This window comes from Bison bison, unplaced genomic scaffold, assembly GCF_000754665.1.
Source record: "Bison bison bison isolate TAMUID 2011002044 unplaced genomic scaffold, Bison_UMD1.0 scf7180017864480, whole genome shotgun sequence".
Classification (NCBI taxonomy): domain Eukaryota; kingdom Metazoa; phylum Chordata; class Mammalia; order Artiodactyla; family Bovidae; genus Bison; species Bison bison.
In genome coordinates, this window is record NW_011495040.1 from 1,056,458 (window position 1) to 1,075,523 (window position 19,066).

At 42.0% G+C, this 19,066-nt stretch overlaps 1 protein-coding gene across 1 annotated transcript in view; it reads left to right on the forward strand.

Annotated features, from left to right (window-relative positions):
• Positions 1–15,420: 15,420 nt before the first annotated feature.
• The window catches only part of DNAH6 (dynein, axonemal, heavy chain 6), a 280,222-nt gene continuing 276,576 nt past the window's right edge, over positions 15,421–19,066 (forward strand). The window contains exons 1-2 of the mRNA XM_010862179.1: positions 15,421–15,505; positions 17,538–17,770. Coding sequence (XP_010860481.1) covers positions 17,546–17,770 — 225 coding nt within the window. The 5' untranslated portion in view covers positions 15,421–15,505; positions 17,538–17,545. The remainder of the gene's footprint in view (positions 15,506–17,537; positions 17,771–19,066) is intronic.

Here is a 19,066-nt window from a genome sequence, read left to right on the forward strand (position 1 = left end):
TGGGGAATAAGACTTAATGGGTCCAAAACAAATTCAAAGTTCCGGGAAAGTATAAAAAGTTATTAAGCCACCCCCCCAACCCCATCATCAGCTCCTGAGGCTGCTGCCCCTTTCCAGCTTCACTCACCCCTCAGCCTGCAGACTGCCTGCCAACTGGTGCCTTCCTCCACCTCAGCCTGTGTGTGCTTAGTTGCTCAGTCATGTCCGGTTCTTTGCAACCCCATGGACTGTAGCCCACCAGGCTCCTCTGTCCATGGGATTCTCCAGGCAAGAATACTGGAATGGGGTCGGTCCGAGCCGCCAGGGAAGCCCTCAAGCTGCCAGCTATTGATTCTGACCTGTTGCCACCTGAATACAATTTGGGGAGGAACTGACAGCAAATGCACACTGTGGTTGCCAAGACCTTAATCTGCTTTTCCTCTTGGGGCTGGAAAAAGTTAGGAAAGGGAGGTGCCTGGAGTTTGATAAGGAGCTAAGTTATCTTGCCTGCTGGTTAATAACTAACTGGTTAAGAGCTAACTTTATTGCCCAGGTTTGCATAGCTGTTGGCCTTTCCCATGGCAAGAAAAGAGGAGCTTTCTTTCACTGCGAAGGCAATAGAAGAACAAAATCTGGAACAAAGATGCCCAAGGAAACCTGATCTTTAAGGCTATCTGCAGTGTTCCCTGCACTTAGTGGTTAAGAAGCAATTTAATGATTAGAACCAATAGATCACATGTTAACTCAACAAATGTTGATTCAGGATTGCTTGTGTGTCTGGACCAGCCCAAGGTGTTGAGCAAAGGAAACTTCCTGATACTGAGAGGCCTTCAACTGGGATGCCAGAGAACAGCTAGTCCCCAGGTCTGGCTTTTGGCATTACCCACTTATTTGTGTGTGTATGTGTTCAATCTTGCCTGACTTTTTTGCAAGTCCATGAACTGTTGCCCATCAGGCTTCTCTGTCCATGGAATTTTCCAGGCAAGAATATGGAGTCAGTTGCCATTTCCTTCTCCAAGAGGTCTTCCTGACCCAAGGATCGAACCCATGACTCTTGCATCTCCTGCATTGGCAGGAAGATTCTTTAGCACTAGCGCCACCTGGGAAGCCCCAACATAAGAAAGATTTATTGCTAAAGTCCAAGCACTTGCAGATTGTCAGCAATGGTAAAGAAGCTGACTATGAATTAGGAACCTTCAGGGCCTGCCCTTGGCAAATTCCTGCTGTGCTGAGTGTTAAGTCACTTCAGTCGTATCTGTCTCTTTCTGATGGACAGAGAAGCCTGTCCATGGGATTCCCCAGGCAAGAATACTGGAGTGGGTTGCCATTTCCTTCTTCAGGGGGTCTTCCTGACCCAGGGATTGAACCTGCATCTCTTATGTCTCCTGCATTGGCAGGTGGGTTCTTTACCACTAGCTAGACTTTGGCAAACATGATTTGGGCCCAGTGGAAGAAGAGTCAGAGTGCAAGGACTGGTCCACTTTCCCAAATCACAGGAGAACTAAGTCAGCACTGCCAGCCTCTTGCTGAGTTGCTGACAGTACTCTTTGGACCTGGTCTCAAGTCCCTGTCTATGAGGAAAGCTCCAAAGAAAGGAAAATATATCTCTGGGGACAAACACCCCATTCTAGGACATCATGACCCTGTGGGATTTTTGTATGGGTCGAAGCTGTCTTTTTAAAGGGTTCTGTCTCTTGTCTTCTAAATTAATTGACACACTGCTTTCAAACTGTGATGCTGGGGAAGACTCTTCAGAGTCTCTTGGACAGCAAGGAGATCCAACCAGTCAATCCTAAAGGAAATCAACCCTGAATATTCTTTGGAAGGACTGATGTTGAACCTGAAGTTCCAATACTTTGGCCACCTGATGCAAGAGCTGAATCACTGAAAAAGACCTTGATGCTGGGAAATATGGAGGGCAGGAGGAGAAGGGGATGACACAGGATGAGATGGTTGGGGGCATCATAGACTCAATGGACATGAGTTTGAACAAACTCTGGGAGACCTTGAAGGACAGGGAAGACTGGTGTGCTGTAGTCCATGGGGTCAAAAAGAGTCGGACTTGACTGAGTTACTGAACAACAGCAATAATTAAGACTACAGCCTACCTTTACACTCAGATTTGCAAGTATAAATTGGGTACTCTATTCTTAGATATGAAAGGAGAAGTATCCTAAGAAAATAATTCAGGTGACTATGACTAGTTATTTAAACAGTTCTTTAAAAGCTTAGTCTGCCTTGCCAATTAATTATAGGACAGAAGCTATGTTTTACATTTACAGCTTGACTCTTTGTAAAAATAATTTTTATATTGAAGTATAGTTGATTTACAATGCTGTGTTAGTTTCAGGTATATAGCAAAGTGATTCAGTTATATATATATATATATATATATCTCCATTCTTTTTCAGATTCTTTTCCCATATAGGTTATTATAGAATATCGAGTAGAGTTCTCTATGCTATACAGTAGGTCCTTGTTGATTATCTATTTTATGTATAGGTATATAGATATAGTGTAGATAGATATAGTATTAGTTGCTCAGTTATATCTGACATTGCAGCACCATGGACTGCAGCCCACCAGACTCCTCTGTCCATGGAATTCTCCAGGAAAGAATACTGGAGTGGGTAGCCATTCCCTTCTCCAGGGGAATCTTCCCCACTCAGGGTGGAGCCTGGGTCTCCTGCATTGCAGGCAGATTCTTTACTGTGTGAGCTGCCAGGGAAGCCCATATTTTGTATATGGTAGTGTGTATGTTATACAGTTGACTCTTTAAGTGATCAGAAATCTAAAACCAAGGTGTTGGCACAGCTGCATCACTCCTGGAGGCTCTAGAAGAGAATCCTTTTCCTTTCCAATTTCTAGAGGTCATCCGCATTCCTTGACATATGGTCCCTTCCCTCATCTTCAAAGTGCATCTCTCCAACCTCTGCTTCCTTCCTCTCACTTCTTTTTTCCTTTGATCCTGTTGCCTCCCTCCTGTAAAGATTTAAGTTTACATTGGGCCCATCTGGATAATCCAGGATAATTTCTCCCATCTCAAGATCTTTAATCACATTTGTGAAATTCATCTAGGCAGGTAAAAAACTGCCAAATTGCTTTTCAAAGTGATTGTACCCTTCTAAAGTCCCACCCACCATATGTGAGAGTTTCAGTTTCAGCAGTATTTTTAACACTGTAACCTACTTACTTTGGTTCCTGTGGTAGGCATGCCTCCCCACACAGCATCACTTTGCCTGTCCTTCTGTGTCAATACCGCCTCATGGAGGAGGGCACATATGTCTAGCCCTAGGTAACGAATCATGACGGTACTGAGTCATTTGCAACAATCTTGTTTCCTACCTTCTCAGTCTCGTTTTCAGCTAGATGTAAACTTCGGACCCTGTTCCAGCCAAAGACACATAGACAGCAAAATTGTTAGTCACTTAGTCACATCCAACTCTTTTGTGACCCCATGGACTGTAGCTGGCCAGGCTCCTCTGTCCGTGGAAATCTCCAAGAAAGAATACTAGAGTGGATTGCCTTTCTCTTCTCCAGGGGATCTTCCCAACCCAATCCTGAACTTCCCAATCCTGAACTCAGGTCTCCTGTATTGCAGGCAGATTCTTTACCATCTGAGCCACTAGGGAATCCCCAAGGGGAAATCTAATCTGATGTAGAGGCTTCTGGAAGAGCTTTTGCTCTTCCTCTGTAGAGATAAATACATCCTTTGACTTTATCCCCTTATTTCTCTCTTGTATGTGCACATGATGGCTGGGACTGCAATAACCCTATTGCTATCATAATGAAAAGGCTGAGAATCATAGGAACATGTGGCATTAATAACTCCCAACAAGTCTGTTCAATTAAGTCACTGTTAATTGGGTGTTCTGCTACTTGCTATTGAACACAATTCTTATGGATACCACATTTTCCCTTCACTACTATGAGGAAGACTAGCAGAGTTAATGCACAGTTTTCTTTCTTCTCTTCATTTCTGCTTTATGGTCCAGATTTCTATATTTCGGTCATTTATCTAGATTTTATTTTGGGGAGGACGTCATCGTGAGAGATAATGAAAAGTTAGTGCGTGTTGGGTTTGCTAAAAGCATCCAGTGTTCACTGAAATCTCATGTATTTTTACCTTCATGAGTTGGGCAATCTTTATTTTAAACAGGGGCAAAAGCTGATTTGGAAACTTTCTGGATATAGAGTATGGATTAAAAAGGCAGATGTGTAGAATGGGCAATGCCATTCATGAGGCATACCAGGACTAGTTGGTTTCAAATGACAAAAAAATCTGTTCAAACATAAGCCTTTTTGGAAAAGTCTTGGAATTTATTGAGTCATACAACCAAACTTTGGAAAAAGAAAGACAGCTTTAGAGATAATGATCTTGGTATGAAAAGCCATGGGGACTCTAGGCTGAGTTCATTTCCCATTAGTGCATCTCTGTGTGGCCAACTGTGGGCTTCCCTTTATAGAGGAGAATAGGGCCTCCAGGAGCTCCAGACACATCCTAACAGCATATGGCTAGAGAGGAAGAGAAGATTCTCCCTCCAGGTGCATCTTTTGAGATCCAAGAGAAAGACTCTGACATGCCAACTTGAATCAGGTACTTACCTCTCCTGTTGCTTATCCTGTTTGGATGTTCTAGTTTCTGTCTTTTGTGTAAGACTTTCCCCGAATTGTCTAATAATTCTTAGTTGTCTGCTTATTTCTGAAAGAGTATCTAAAAACACAACTGGAACCTCCACGCACCCATTTGGAGCTTGTTCAACGACCCTCCTACAAGGTTGATCTGACTGGACCACTAAGATGTAGAACCTCCACTCCCCGTATGTTCAGATTTTTCCCGTTGGGCTGGTAAAATTCCCCAAAGAAGATTCTCCCAGTCTCCTGAATGAAAGGGTCTAACTGCTAATGTTTTGAGACTAGGGTGACATTCTGGTTTGCTCAGGACTGTATTGGTTTTGAAACTCCAAGTCTCCATCCTGGAAACACCTGCAGTCCCAAGAAATTGAGATGGTTGGACACCCTAGGCCATTATTCTGGGAATTAAGTGGGGAAAGAGGGTTGGGTGATCTCATCATTTGGTATGCACATAGATCAGGTCGTATTCAGTTTGGTGTGCACGCGTGAGTGCTAAGTTGCTTCAGTTGTGTCCGCCTCTCTGTGTCCCCGTGGAAGGTGACCCACCCTCAAATGTGCATATTATCTATCAGTCTAGAGGCTATTTTACTCCAGAGTATAATTTTTCACTCTTCTGCTGGATTTGGGGAAGGTAGACCAGATTTGAAGACCTGACCACTTCCTTGTCAGTCAGCCAACATCCTTATTTAAAGGCCCTATTTCCAGAGATATCTGATACCATTGATTTCAGAGGCTTTGGGGATTCTATAGTGTCCATCAGATTGGACATTATCTTTCCCCACAACTGCTTAGACTATAATTTTTGTGTTTGTTTAACCACTTACCACTCATATTTCTGCTTTCTAGAATCCAGATTTTTATACCTCTTGTCTCTTCTCCCATTCTCCTAATTTCTCTGAGTTTATAACTTTTAAAAAATACTTTTTACAGTTGTAGGGAGGCATGAAAGTAGTTGGGTATATTCAAAATGCCACATTTGCCCAAGAGTCTATAAGAATAATCTTTTCAAACACTTTTTAGTCAAATATCTCAGTGTCTTGGGCAGTGTAAGTTTCAGAACTTCCTGCTATTGTCCACTATGTGTCACTCACTGTCTTCTTACCATTTGCAAACACAGTTAGTAGACTCTGGTATTAGCTTACCTATTTCCAACTTGTCTAAAGACCAAAAATGATGATATAAACTATAAAATGTTTACAGAGGCAAAAAAAAATTGACAGCAATGAGACATTTCCCAGGAGATTTAATCTAACTGAAGTTAGAATTGTAGTTTATCCTGACTTGGTGAGTCCTTTTTTATATTTTTATTTACTACATTATATTTATTTACTATAGCAGGAGTCAGCAAACTTTTCCTTTAAAGGACCAGATAGTAAATATTTGTGGGTCGGATAGTCTCTGTCACAACTATATGACTCTGCTGTTATAGTGCAAAAATAGCTACAGTAAATATGTAAATATGATAACAGAAGACAAGGTGGTTGGATGGCATCACTGACTCCATGGACATGAGTTTGAGCAAGCTCCAGGAGATGGTGAAGGACAGAGAAGCCTGGTGTGCTGCAACAGTCCATGCGGTGGCAAAGAGTCAGATGCAACTGAGCGACTGAACAACAAATATGTAAATAAATGATCATGGCTGTATTCCAGTAAAACTTGGTGTACAAAAACAGGCAACAGTCTGGATTTGACTCATGGGGTGGTACTTGCTATCCCTGCTCTATGCTCTTAAGATTCTGACCCCATTTCCAACATGTGGCAGGAGGAGGGGTGGGTCTCATGCCAACACAAAATTCTTAGACACCAGCCAAGTCTCCACAATCCAACTCAGTTCTGACAAAGATTTACCTGGAGGCAGTGTTGGACACCACAGGTTAAGGGCTCAGTCCCACAAACCTGCCCCCTCTCTGCCACTCTGCACACTAGTGGGTGCATGCTAAGTTGCTTCAGTCGTGTCTGACTCTTAGTAACCCTATGGGTTGTAGACCGCAGGCTCCTCTCCATGGGATTCCCCAGGCAAAAATACTGGAGTGGGTCGCCATGCCCTCCTCCAGGGGATCTTCCCAACCCAGGGATCAAATCCACATCTCCTGTGTCTCCTGCAGTGCAAATGCTGAGCCACTGGGGAAGCCCAGATTGGAGGTTCCTATGGTCTCTCTGAGCTCAAGGGACCATCTGTGGTTACATGTGAATGACCTGAGGCTCTCTGGGACCATCAGCATTGATTTGTTTACTGAATCCATGTTCTTTATAACGTAACATTTAACAAAGATCCTAATATCTATTTTCAGGAAGAAAAAGGAGGTTTTAGTAAAATTTCCTAAGAAACCAAAGTCATTTTCCTACTATTCTTGTTATGTCACACCTCATCTACATTCTCACTTTCACTTCTGGGAGCCATTTTTAGGGTAGAATTACTAGGAGTTCTGCAAAAATATTAATACTATACTAAACAGACTTTATTTTGGGGGGGCTCCAAAATCACTGCAGATGGTGACTGCAGCCATGAAATTAAAAGATGCTTACTCCTTGAAAGGAAAGTTATGACCAACCTAGACAGCATATTGAAAAGCAGAGACATTACTTTGCCAACAAAGGTCTATCTAGTCAAGGCTATGGTTTTTCCAGTGGTCATGTATGGATGTGAGAGTTGGACTGTGAAGAAAGCTGAGTGCCGAAGAATTGATGCTTTTGAACTGTGGTGTTGGAGAAGACTCTTGAGAGTCCCTTGGACTGCAAGGAGATCCAACCAGTCCATTCTGAAGGAGATCAGCCCTGGGTGTTCTTTGGAAGGAATGATGCTGAAGCTGAAACTCTAGTACTTTGGCCACCTCATGCAAAGAATTGACTCATTGGAAAAGACTCTGATGCTGGGAGGGATTGGGGGCAGGAGGAGAAGGGGATGACAGAGGATGAGATGGCTGGATAGCATCACTGACTCGATGGCCGTGAGTCTGAGTGAACTCAGGATGGACAGGGAGGCCTGGCGTGCTGTGATTCATGGGGTCGCAAAGAGTCGGACACAGCTGAGTGACTGAACTGAACTGAAAGAAACTGGAAGGTTGAAAGGGAGGGTTTCAAAGAAGGAAGATTAAAGGCAAGACATTTCTGCTCTCAAATAATTTTATTTTTTAATCTAAGTGTGTCACTGTTTTCATTCTAAATTTGAGAGATTTGTAATCTTGCAAGGTGTTTGTCTATTTCATTTACTTATTTTTGGCTGTGCTGGGTCTTCGTTGCTGTATGCGGGCTTTCTCTAGTGAGTGGCTACTCTCAAGTTACGGTGCACAGGTTTCTCATTGCAGAGGCGTCTCTTGTTTCAGAGCAAGGACTCTAGGGCATATGAGCTTCAGTAGTTGCGACTCTCAGGCTCAGTAGTTGTGGCACGTGGGTTTAGTTATCTCTTAACATGTGGAATCTTCCCGGACCAGAGATAGAATCTGTGTCCCCTACATTGGCAAGTATATTCTTAACCACTAGACCACCAGGGAAGTCCTTCAAATATTTTAAAAGAGATCATGGGGGCAATTTGCATAACTGGCTAGAAAGTATATTTTGACATCTACCAAAAGAAAAGAATCTTTCAGACAACTAGAACTGTTCAGCAGTGGCATAGAAGCCACACATTTTTTGTAGCTGGAAGTGATTAGAGATGAAAAGCCCACCTTTTAAACGCCATTCCTGCCTTGTGTATCCAGAGGACCTACTCTATAACAGAATTTAATTTGATATGCAGTGAGTCACCTGAGAATTATTAAAATACAGACTGATTCAGGAGATCTGGGGCAGGACCTGAGATCCCGCAATTTAACAAGCTCGTGGGGTGGGGGGGCGGGGCGGTGCCAATGCTGCTGGCTCATGGAGCACACCTTGAACAGCAAGGACTTGTGGCTGAGGCCTTTGGACTTGGTTGGACATTGGAATCACATGGGGAAGAGGTCATTGGATAAAACCCTAATGCTTGGGTCTCTCACTCTTAGAGAGTTTAATTAGCATGGCATCTGGCCTGGGCATCAAGGTGTTTCAAAACTTTCCTAGTCAGTCTCAACACACATAATGTTTTTGGCCTTTCAGAAACATTCAACACTGGCTCAGAGATCACTTCTGTAAAATCTTTAATTGGAGTATAATTATCTGGGCTTCGGAGGGTCTTCTCATTCATGAATAATTAACATTGGTTCAACATTTTGGAGGAAAACTTTGTAGTTATTATTATTAGATCTCATAACGTGTGGGATATTAGATCGTAGAATGCCCCAAGTCCCTTCCAAATCTAAGATGAGAAGCTATTTTTGCTGCTGCTGTTACTGTTTAGTGGCTAAGTCGTGTCTGACTCTTTGCAGCCCCATGGACCTTAGCTCACTAGGCTTCTCTGCCCATGGGATTGCCATTTCCTACTCCAGGGGATCTTCGGGAGATCTCCCAGAAATCGAACTCCTGCAGGTGGGTTCTTTACCCCTGAGCCACGTGGAAGTTCAAAACTGTGCTTCAAATCCATCTTTGGCAGTACATCCATTTGACCACACGGTGGCGATAGAGCAACAGAATATGATACCATCACCGCCACCACCCCCATCAACGCTTAGGGTGGGCAGAGTTCCCAACTCAGCTGCGATTGATCACAGACTCCTTTGAAAGTCAAACAGCTGGGAACAAAACATGATTACAATATTTTGTAGGTATTTTTAAAATTAGTTTTTATTGGAATATAGTTGCAACACAATGTTGTGTCAGTTTCTACTGTTCAGCAAAGTGAATCACCTAAACAAACACTTATCTCCCCTCTCTTGATTTCCTTCCTCTTCAGGTCACCACAGTGCTTTAAGTACAGTTCCCTGTGCTATATAGTAGGTTCTTATTAGTTATATATTTTATACACAATATCAATCACATCAATCCCAATCTCTCAATTCCTCCCACCCATGAACACAATTCTAAGCAGTTTTACAGACCCTGAAACTAAACTGTGAACAGTCAAGATTAAAGATGGGTTATCCCACCACCACCATATAAATTATAAGGAGCCTGACCACCCCCGTGTCCATTCTTATCTGCAGCTGAGCTTACTTCCTGCTTCACAGAGAAAAAGAAGAGATCTGGCCCAAATCTACCAATCCATCTAATCTACTTCCACGTTCCTTCCCTCCACATGGAGGAAAGTGTGTCTTGTTTACACTGAAGGCTAAATCCTCCACCAGTGTCCCTGCTCCCTTCACCCTGGCCTCCACCAAATTCGTGGTCCCTCTATTTTATGTGCTCATACATTTTCTTTGTTAACTTAAAATAACTCACTTTTCCAGACAAGAATACTGGAATGGGTAACCATTCCCTTCTCCAAGGGATCTTTTTGACCCAGGGATCAAACCTGGGTCTCCCGTCTGAGCCACTGTCTGTTTTTTTGTATACAAAAGCAGTATACAGCTTTTATTTTTAAATATACAGAAGAGCAAAGAGTATAAAATACCCACAAATCTCATAAACTACTATATTTTTCTTCCATATAGTTTGCTGAGTTTACATACATTTCTGCTTGTAAAAATATAATCATGTTATGCAAACTGTTTTATGACCTATTTAATGTAACATCTTTTAATCTTCATACATTTTCACCTGCAGATGTGATTCCTAGCCAGAGATGTTCATTTGATTCACATATAGAGATTTTTAAGCTTATATTTGCCTAAATGCCAATATCAAAGATCCCTATTTACCAGGTCTGGCATGAGCCTGGAAATCTGTATGTTTAGAAAAGCCTCATGATTTTTGGGCTTCCCTAGTGGTTCAAATGGGAGACCAGGGTTCGATGCCGGGGTTGGGAAGGTCTCCTGGAGAAGGGAATGGCTACCCACTCCAGTATTCTTGCCTGGAGAATCCCATGGAAAGAGGATCCCTGAGGGCTACAGTCCACGGGGTGGCAAAGAGTCAAACATGACTCAGCGACTAACACTTTCACTTTCACACTTCCAAGTGATTTCGAAGTGTAATTCTAGGAATAATTGTTACTATTTGTAAAAGTTTGTGCATGCAATTTTATTATTTCTTGGATAAGTTTTACTAAAGTGTAACTTACACACAATTGGCTACACACACTTTACATATACAGTTTGGTTTTTAAAAAAAAATTTTTTTGCCATAACACTGGTATATGACATAAATCTCAAGTATATAACATTGTACACATTATTTCTCTACCCCATCGATGATGTTTATACTGGAATGTGCCTTCAGAAACTCAGCCTTGCTCCAGAGAGACACAAAGGCTTCAGGACATTTGATATAGAAGAGAAAAGCAGGAGTAACATTTGTTCCTATGTAGATTTGATGTTGGTACATAGTAGAAAACCTCAAGAGATGATTGATATTTGGTCTCAGTTGCAGAGTGCTCATTTAAAATGCTAAATTATGTGCAAATTACATTTTACATAGAAATGTATCTCAAATAGTTCTCATTTGTGTTCTCTTCCATTAGAGGTCATTTCTATGTAAAACCATCAAAATTGCCTGTATAGGTCATGTCCATTTGACGGCCTCTAAACCCTTCAGTTCAGACGGTAAAGTGTCTGCCTGCAATGCGGGAGACCTGGGTTCGATCCCTGGATCAGGAAGATCCCCTGGAGAAGGAGATGGCAACCCACTCCAGTATTCTTGCCTGGAGAATCCCATGGACGGAGGAGCCTGGGGGGCTACAGTCCACCGGGTCACAAAGAGTTGGACACAACTGAGCGACTTCACTCACTCACACGTTATTTCAACTTCTGTATACACTACAGTGTGCTTACCATCAAAAATTTAGTTTCCACCCATCATCATAGAGTTGACCCGAATTTCCTCCTCCTAACCACCTGCAGTCCCCCTGGCAATCACATCTCTGCTCTCTGTAATACCTCTGTTTTTGTTTTTGTTTGCTATGGATTGGTCATTTATTATTATTATTTTATATCCCATATATGAATGAGTGAAATAATATGGTCTTTGTCTTTTTCTGTCTTATTTCACTTAGCATAATACCCTCAAGATCTATACTTATTGTCTCAAATGGCAATATTTTGTTTTTTATGGCTGAGTAGTATTCCATTGTATATACATACCACATCTTCTTTATCCATTCATTATTCACGGACTTTAGGTTGTTTCCATATTTTGGCTACTGTAAATGCTGTAATGAACATAAGGGTGAATATATTTTTTCTAATATATTAGAAAATATGTATTCTTTGCATAAATAGCCAGAAGTGGAATAGCTGGACCACGCAGTAGTTGTATTCTCAATTTTTTGAGGAATCTCTATGCTGTTTTTTATTCTATGGTGATTGCACCAATTTACATTTCCATCAACAGTATTCTATTGTTAAGATTCTCTTGTTCTTGTGAGTTCAGCAATACAGTTAAAATAATGTGCCTTGGAGTTTATACAAATACACAGGAGTTTTGCTTCAGGAATTTTTAAGGATATAGTCTACCATACCTCCAGTAGCAGAATTCCAGGACTAATATTTTGGAACTTTAACTTAAATTTCATGAATCTGAATGTGTATCTTAGCTCTACCATTTATCACTTCTGGAGTCATCTTGGGTAAATCAACCCCTTTAAGCCTCAATTTCCTTTTTGGTGGAGTAGGTACAATAATACCCACTCCAGTGTTCTTGCCTGGAGAATCCCAAGGATGGGGGAGCCTGGTGGGCTGCCATCTATGGGGTCGCACAGAGTCGGACATGACTGAAGCGACTTAGCAGCAGCAGCAGGTACAATAATACCTCTAAAACAATATGAGCTGTTGCAATGAACAGTATAATAGTAGAAAACTTTTCACAAAGGTCCAGCATATAAAACTTAACTTAGTGTTCAATAAATTTTAACCATTTTTCACTTAATATTACTGCTTTCATAATCTATTCTTGTAAATCTTTCTGTAGCTGCTGCTAAGTCACTTCAGTTGTGTCCGACTCTGTGTGACCCTATAGATGGCAGCCCACCAGGCTCCTCCATCCCCTGGATTCTCCAGGCAAGAACACAGGAGTGGGTTGCCATTTCCTTCTCCAAGTTCTTTAGCTATTAGATGGGAATTTCAGATTTGTTGGATGTCTTTGAGAACATAAATGAAAAATATATAGCATAGTACTTGGCACATCTGCTGCTGCTGCTGCTGCTAAGTCGCTTCAGTCATGTCCGACTCTGTGCAACCCCATAGACTGCAGCCCACCAGGCTCCCCCGTCCCTGGGATTCTCCAGGCAAGAACACTGGGGTGGGTTGCCATTTCCTTCTCCAATGCATGAAAGGGAAAAGTGAAAATGAAGTCGCTCAGTCATGTCTGACTCTTCGCAACCCCATGGACTGCAGCCTACCAGGCTCCCCCGTCCATGGGATTTTCCAGGCAAGAGTACTGGAGTGGGGTGCCATCACCTTCTCCTACCTGGCACATAAGAAGCACTCAATAAATAAGAACAATCATTACTATTGCAGAAACTATGAAACAATTAACATGCAATAAACAAAGCTCCTATTTGTGTTGATACATTAAGTACTCAATAGAACTGAATAGCAATCCACTCCATTCTTGTCAGGAAAGTCCCATGGACATAGGAGCCCGGCGGGCTATGGTCCATGGGATGGCAAAGAGTCGGACATGACTGAAGTGACTGGGTATGTATGTGTTTGATAATGAAGATGACATCTTGCCACATTAAAAAAAAATAAATTGTGAGAGACTTGATGAGTAGTGTTCAATATAGCAATACCTTCATAAAACTATGTGTCCATGTCTCCTATCCTCACCATTCTTGGCTCTAGGAATGAAATCCTTAGCTTCATAAGCTAACATTAGAATATAGACACCTTCATCTACTAACAAAGGGATTCTTGACCTGAGGAGCAATAGATTTTTGTCTCCCACTGCATAAACTTTGAAAGGAACAGATAAAAATATTCATTGCACATCCAAAATGTAATCTATTTTGGGAGGTGTGTCTCACATTACATATTATTATAATATACTTTGATGTATATTGGGTTGGTTTGAATTTTTTTCACTACTAGTTTGTATTTTATTCTCTCTGACTGATTACCTGTGTGTACCTTATGATGTTTACATTTCAGTTTTTTAATTGTTTCTAAACTGAAGTTCCTCTATTGCTGTTTCCTAGTCCTGATTAAGAATTAGGAGATTTGTATTCTAGTTTTATCTCTACCAGGGCTAGGTGCCTGACCTGGAGTAAATTACTTGCTTTCTCTCTGGGTCTCAGCTCTCTTTTTAATGAAATGGGAAAGCAGTTGGATTGAGTGATCTGTTATATCCTTTCCAGCTCTAATGTTACATGTCTCTCTACTTTGTAGGCATGTAAAATACATATCTGAGTATCTTCAGATTGATAAACTGCAGGTTGTGAGTTTAATATGTCAAGCACTTCATATATAGCTTTGCATTCAAGGCAAGAAACACATATCAAGGTTAAAACAAAAAGGACCAAAAAGGAAAAAGTAAAACAATAACTTTCAGAGGTGATTATGTTATTTTGGAGGGGAGGCTGAAAACCAAGACTCTGTCATCTGGTGGAATATTTACCCTAGACAGGTGAAAGGACTGCTTCCCCTGATCACTAACTGGGATAAAGCATCTAAAGCAAGCAACTGCATGGGGCATCCGTGGGATTGCTTCCATATACCATTGCCAGCAGTCATTTGGAGACGTGTTGTTTGTTGTGTGTTTAATCCCTCAGTCCTGTCTGACTCTTTTGCGACTGCATGAACTGGAATCCGTCTGGTTCCTCTATCTATTGGATTTCCCAGGCAAGAATACTGCCCCAAGTTACCATTTCCTCCTCCAGGGGATCTTTCTTATCTAGGGATCCAACCCTCCACTTTGAATCTTCACCATTGGCAAGCGGATTCTTTACCACTGCACCACCTTAATAGGTGGGTCTAAAAGCCATAGGGGCTTCCTAGGTGCCGCTAGTGGTAGAAAAGCCGCCTGCTAATGTAGGAGAGACATACAGGTTCAATCCCTGGGTGGGGAGGATCCCCTGGAGGAGCGCACGGCAACCCACTCCAGTATTCTTGCCTGGAGAATCCCATGGACAGAGGAGCCTGGAGGGCTACAATTCATGGAGTCTCAAAGAGTCAGGCACGACTGAAATGACTTAGCACGCATGCAAATACCATACAAGATCCAGGGTCTGTTTTGGTGAATATGCACAGAGACCAAGTAATATAGGCTTGCTATGCCTGACACTAAGGACACTAAATTACCTTTCAGGTAGACAAGAACATAAGTAAAAAGGACAGGGTGGAGTTTGAAGGGAAGAGCCCGCATTCTTAGTGTTTTAGGACACTCTTGGGAGAAGGTCAATGGGAGGGGCAGAGATGCAGGACGGTCGCTCTCTCGGAGATCGGGGCCTAAACTGTCTACAAAAGCACTTGATTCTTCTAACCAGACAAAGCTGGATTAAAGCGAATGTCAGGCAGTCCCAAGCCTCTTGAAGAGGAACAGAACACACTACTGGAGGAGGGAGGGGTAGTGAGCGTGTAGCCGCTGACATGCGAAGGAACAAATAGACGTAACACCTCCTTTGGCTGCACCTCCTTCCAGCCAAGCCCTCAGGAGCCGGCAGGTCTAGTGCTGGCTCTCCACCAAACAGCGACGAAGAAAACATTCCGAGACAGTAATTGGCTCGACTGCCCAGCACAGTCCTGGACTCCGAATCTGAGCAGCAGTTGGCTGAGGGGTTGCCAATGGCGACAGATCGCGCACAGGCGCAGTAAGCATCAGTGGAGGTCCGGTGGCTGCTAGGCAACGGGAAACAGTCTAGGCTTAAGAGACAACTTTCTACTCCAGGATCTGTCTTTGCTCTGTCTCAATAGACCCTTTGAGGCGGCTGCTTCTCTAGTCTGACTTGGTGAGTCCTGAGGAATCGAGCTGTGGGGCTGAACTACGACTTCTAGGCAAAAGACTGAGCATGATCTTTGGAGTATAGAAGGAAAGGCTCAGAGAGGCAGAGGAAGTCGCATTTTAATGATACCTACCCCACTCCAGTACTCTTGCCTGGAAAATCCAATGGACGGAGGAGCCTGGTAGGCTGCAGTCCATGGGGTCCCTAAGAGTCGGACACACTGAGCGACTTCACTTTCACTTTTCTCTTTCATGCATTGGAGAAGGAAATGGCAACCCACTCCAGTATTCTTGCCTGGAGAATCCCAGGGACGGCGGAGCCTGGTGGGCTGCCGTCTATGGGGTCGCACAGAGTCGGACACGACTGAAGCGACTTAGCATAGCATAGCATAGCATACTACCTACCTACCAGTTTACAGGGCTGGAAACTGAGGAATAGAGATACCAAGAGACTTGTCCAAAATCTCTCACTGGGTGGTCAGATCTGGACCTGTTTCAATATGGTAGCCACTAGCTACACGGGGAGGGGGGCTCTTCTGATTGAAAATGTGTCCTGAAGGTGAAATAATTCCACAATGTAGTAACAAAAAACTATCACATTAACAAATTTTATACTGATTATATGTTGAAATGATAATATTTTAGTTATGTTAAATAAAAAACATTATTAAAATTAATTTATTTTTAGACTCGCTGACTTAGAGAAGGAACCCTATGTTTGCTAGGGGGAAGCATGGGGGAAAGGGGTAGTGAGGGAGAAGCTGGGATGAAGACATATACACACTGCTATATTTAACATGGATAACAACCAAGGACCTACTGTATAACACAGGGAACTCTGCTCAATGTTACGTGGCAGCCTGGATGGGAGAGGAGTTTGGGTAAGAATGAATACATGTATATGTATGGCTGAGCCCTGAAACTATCACAACATTGTTAATTGGCTATACCCTAATACAAAATAAAAAGTTAAAAAATTCTTTATATGTTCCTTTTTGTTTTTAAATGTGGTTACTTAAAATTTTTTAGTTACATAGGAGATTTGCATTATATTTTGATTGGCCAGTGCTGATCTAGACTAAAACCTGGATCTGCTGACACCTGGTTTAAGACCTTGTGTGTGATAATACTGTTTTTAAGAAAAGTATTTCCATCCATGTTATGGGACTGGAGTGTGAGTGCTGGTGAAAGTACAAGACCATTACAAAAGGCTGATAGTTCTAGTATTCTGGGGCCTTGCTACTCAAAGTTTATGAATTAGAATCTGCTTTTTCACAAGCTTTTCAAATGATTCTTATCCTCATAAAATGCTCCAAAGCACTATTTTATGAGTTAGCCATCAACTTTTTTCCCCTTTATTTGGTTTATCTATAAGTATCTAGGCTAGATATCTCAGATTGCCTGTGTTAGAATTACCTTTCTTTTGAACACCACTGCCACCCTCAGAAATATTTTGCACTCATGTGTGAGAAAGGATCTCAATATGATTTCATTTCCATTCATCCTTCCAAATCTGGGCTAGTGGGCTTCCCAGCTGGCACTAGTGGTAAAGAACCTGCCAGCTAATGCAGGAGAGATATAAAAGATATGGGTTTGATCCTTGGGTCGGGAAGATCCTCTGGAGGAGGACATGGGAACCCACTCCAGTATTCTTGCCTGGAGAATCCCATAGACAGAGGAGCCTGGAGGGCTACAGTCCATAGGGCTGCAAAGAGTTGGACATGACTGAAGCAACTTAGCATGCATGCTGGTATGTGGTCCCCAAATCAGAGGCAGCAACAGCATCACCTAAGAAGTTATTAGAAATGCAAGTTCCTGGGTCCCACCCAAGTTGTGGGTCTTCTAGAAGGCCAGGCATAGTTTTCATTACTCTAATTCAAGTACTTAGTTTGGGAAGAATGGGGTAACTTTGATAGGTTTTCTTTGGGGATAAGCAAATGCAGCTCTGCTTGGTTCTTAAAACACCTCTGCTTAACCCTACTTCCCCAATTCTTTCGCTTTACTTTTCATTTTTCTTTTCTTGACCCTGACCTTTCCAGGGAGGAAGATGGCTTCTCGTCTCTCAGAGAATGAGTTGGACCTGAAAAGTATTGGAGAGCTGTCAGAAAACCCCATGCTTGCAAGACTAAATAGTATAAGAGCAAAGGGAAGACTGAGTTTTGTAACACCCACAGAAAATCAAGGTGATACACAAGTCCTGACATTTGAACACACTACAAAAGCTCAGGAGAGGACAAGAAAACGACAGCAGCCAAAAAAACTGGAGCCTTTGGTAAGGTTGAAAACCAGCATTTTAGCCACTTTTGGCTACAGAGGAAGTTGCAGAGTTGCTTTGGGGGATGGTAATAATTTCTAGACTCTTAATTAACACAGAAGGAATGAAAACTTGAAAGTTAAGACTTGTTTAAGAGCATGTAAACATAATTATTTATTTTAAAAAATGTTGAGTTCTAAAAGTACTGTTTGAGGTGGTGGGATGCTGTGATGAAAAAGTTCTCAAGCACATAAATCCTCTCTAGCATTATGTGCAATATGGATACTTAATCATGTAGGTTGTAAGGCTATTTTAGGTACTTGGGTACCATTTCATACTAGAAACTTCAGTAAGAGTAATATGTAAAATTGTATAATTTTATTATTTTCAAACAAATGCCTAGTGTCCTGAAAAATTTTGTGCATGTCTGAAAAATAATTTTAAGAATCCACATCTTTGTCAAAACTGAGGCTATCACTTCTCTCTTTTTTGTTTTTGTTTTTGTTTTGTTTTATTTTTAATTTTATTTAATTTTTAAACTTTACATAATTGTATTAGTTTTGCCAAATATCAAAATGAATCTACCACAGGTATACATGTGTTCCCCATCCTGAACCCTCCTCCCTCCTCCCTCCCCATACCATCCCTCTGGGTCATCCCAGTGCACTAGCCCCAAGCGTCCAGTATCGTGCATCGAACCTGGACTGGCATCTCGTTTCATACATGATATTTTACATGTTTCAATGCCATTCTCCCAAATCTTCCCACCCTCTCCCTCTCCCACAGAGTCCATAAGACTGTTCCATACATCACTGTCTCTTTTGCTGTCTCGTTCACAGGGTTATTGTTACCATCTTTCTAAATTCCATATATATGTGTTAGTATACTGTATTGGTGTTTTTCCTTCTGGCTTACTTCACTCTGTATAATAGGCTCCAGTTTCATCCACCTCATTAGAACTGATTCAAATGTATTCTTTTTAATGGCTGAGTAATACTCCATTGTGTATATGTACCACAGCTTTCTTATCCATTCATCTGCTGATGGGCATCTAGGTTGCTTCCATATCCTGGCTATTATAAACAGTGCTGCGATGAACATTGGGGTACACGTGTCTCTTTCCCTTCTGGTTTCTTCAGTGTGTATGCCTAGCAGTGGGATTGCTGGATCATAAGGCAGTTCTATTTCCAGTTTTTTAAGGAATCTCCACACTGTTCTCCATAGTGGCTGTACTAGTTTGCATTCCCACCAACAGTGTAAGAGGGTTCCCTTTTCTCCACACCCTCTCCAGCATTTATTATTTGTAGACTTTTG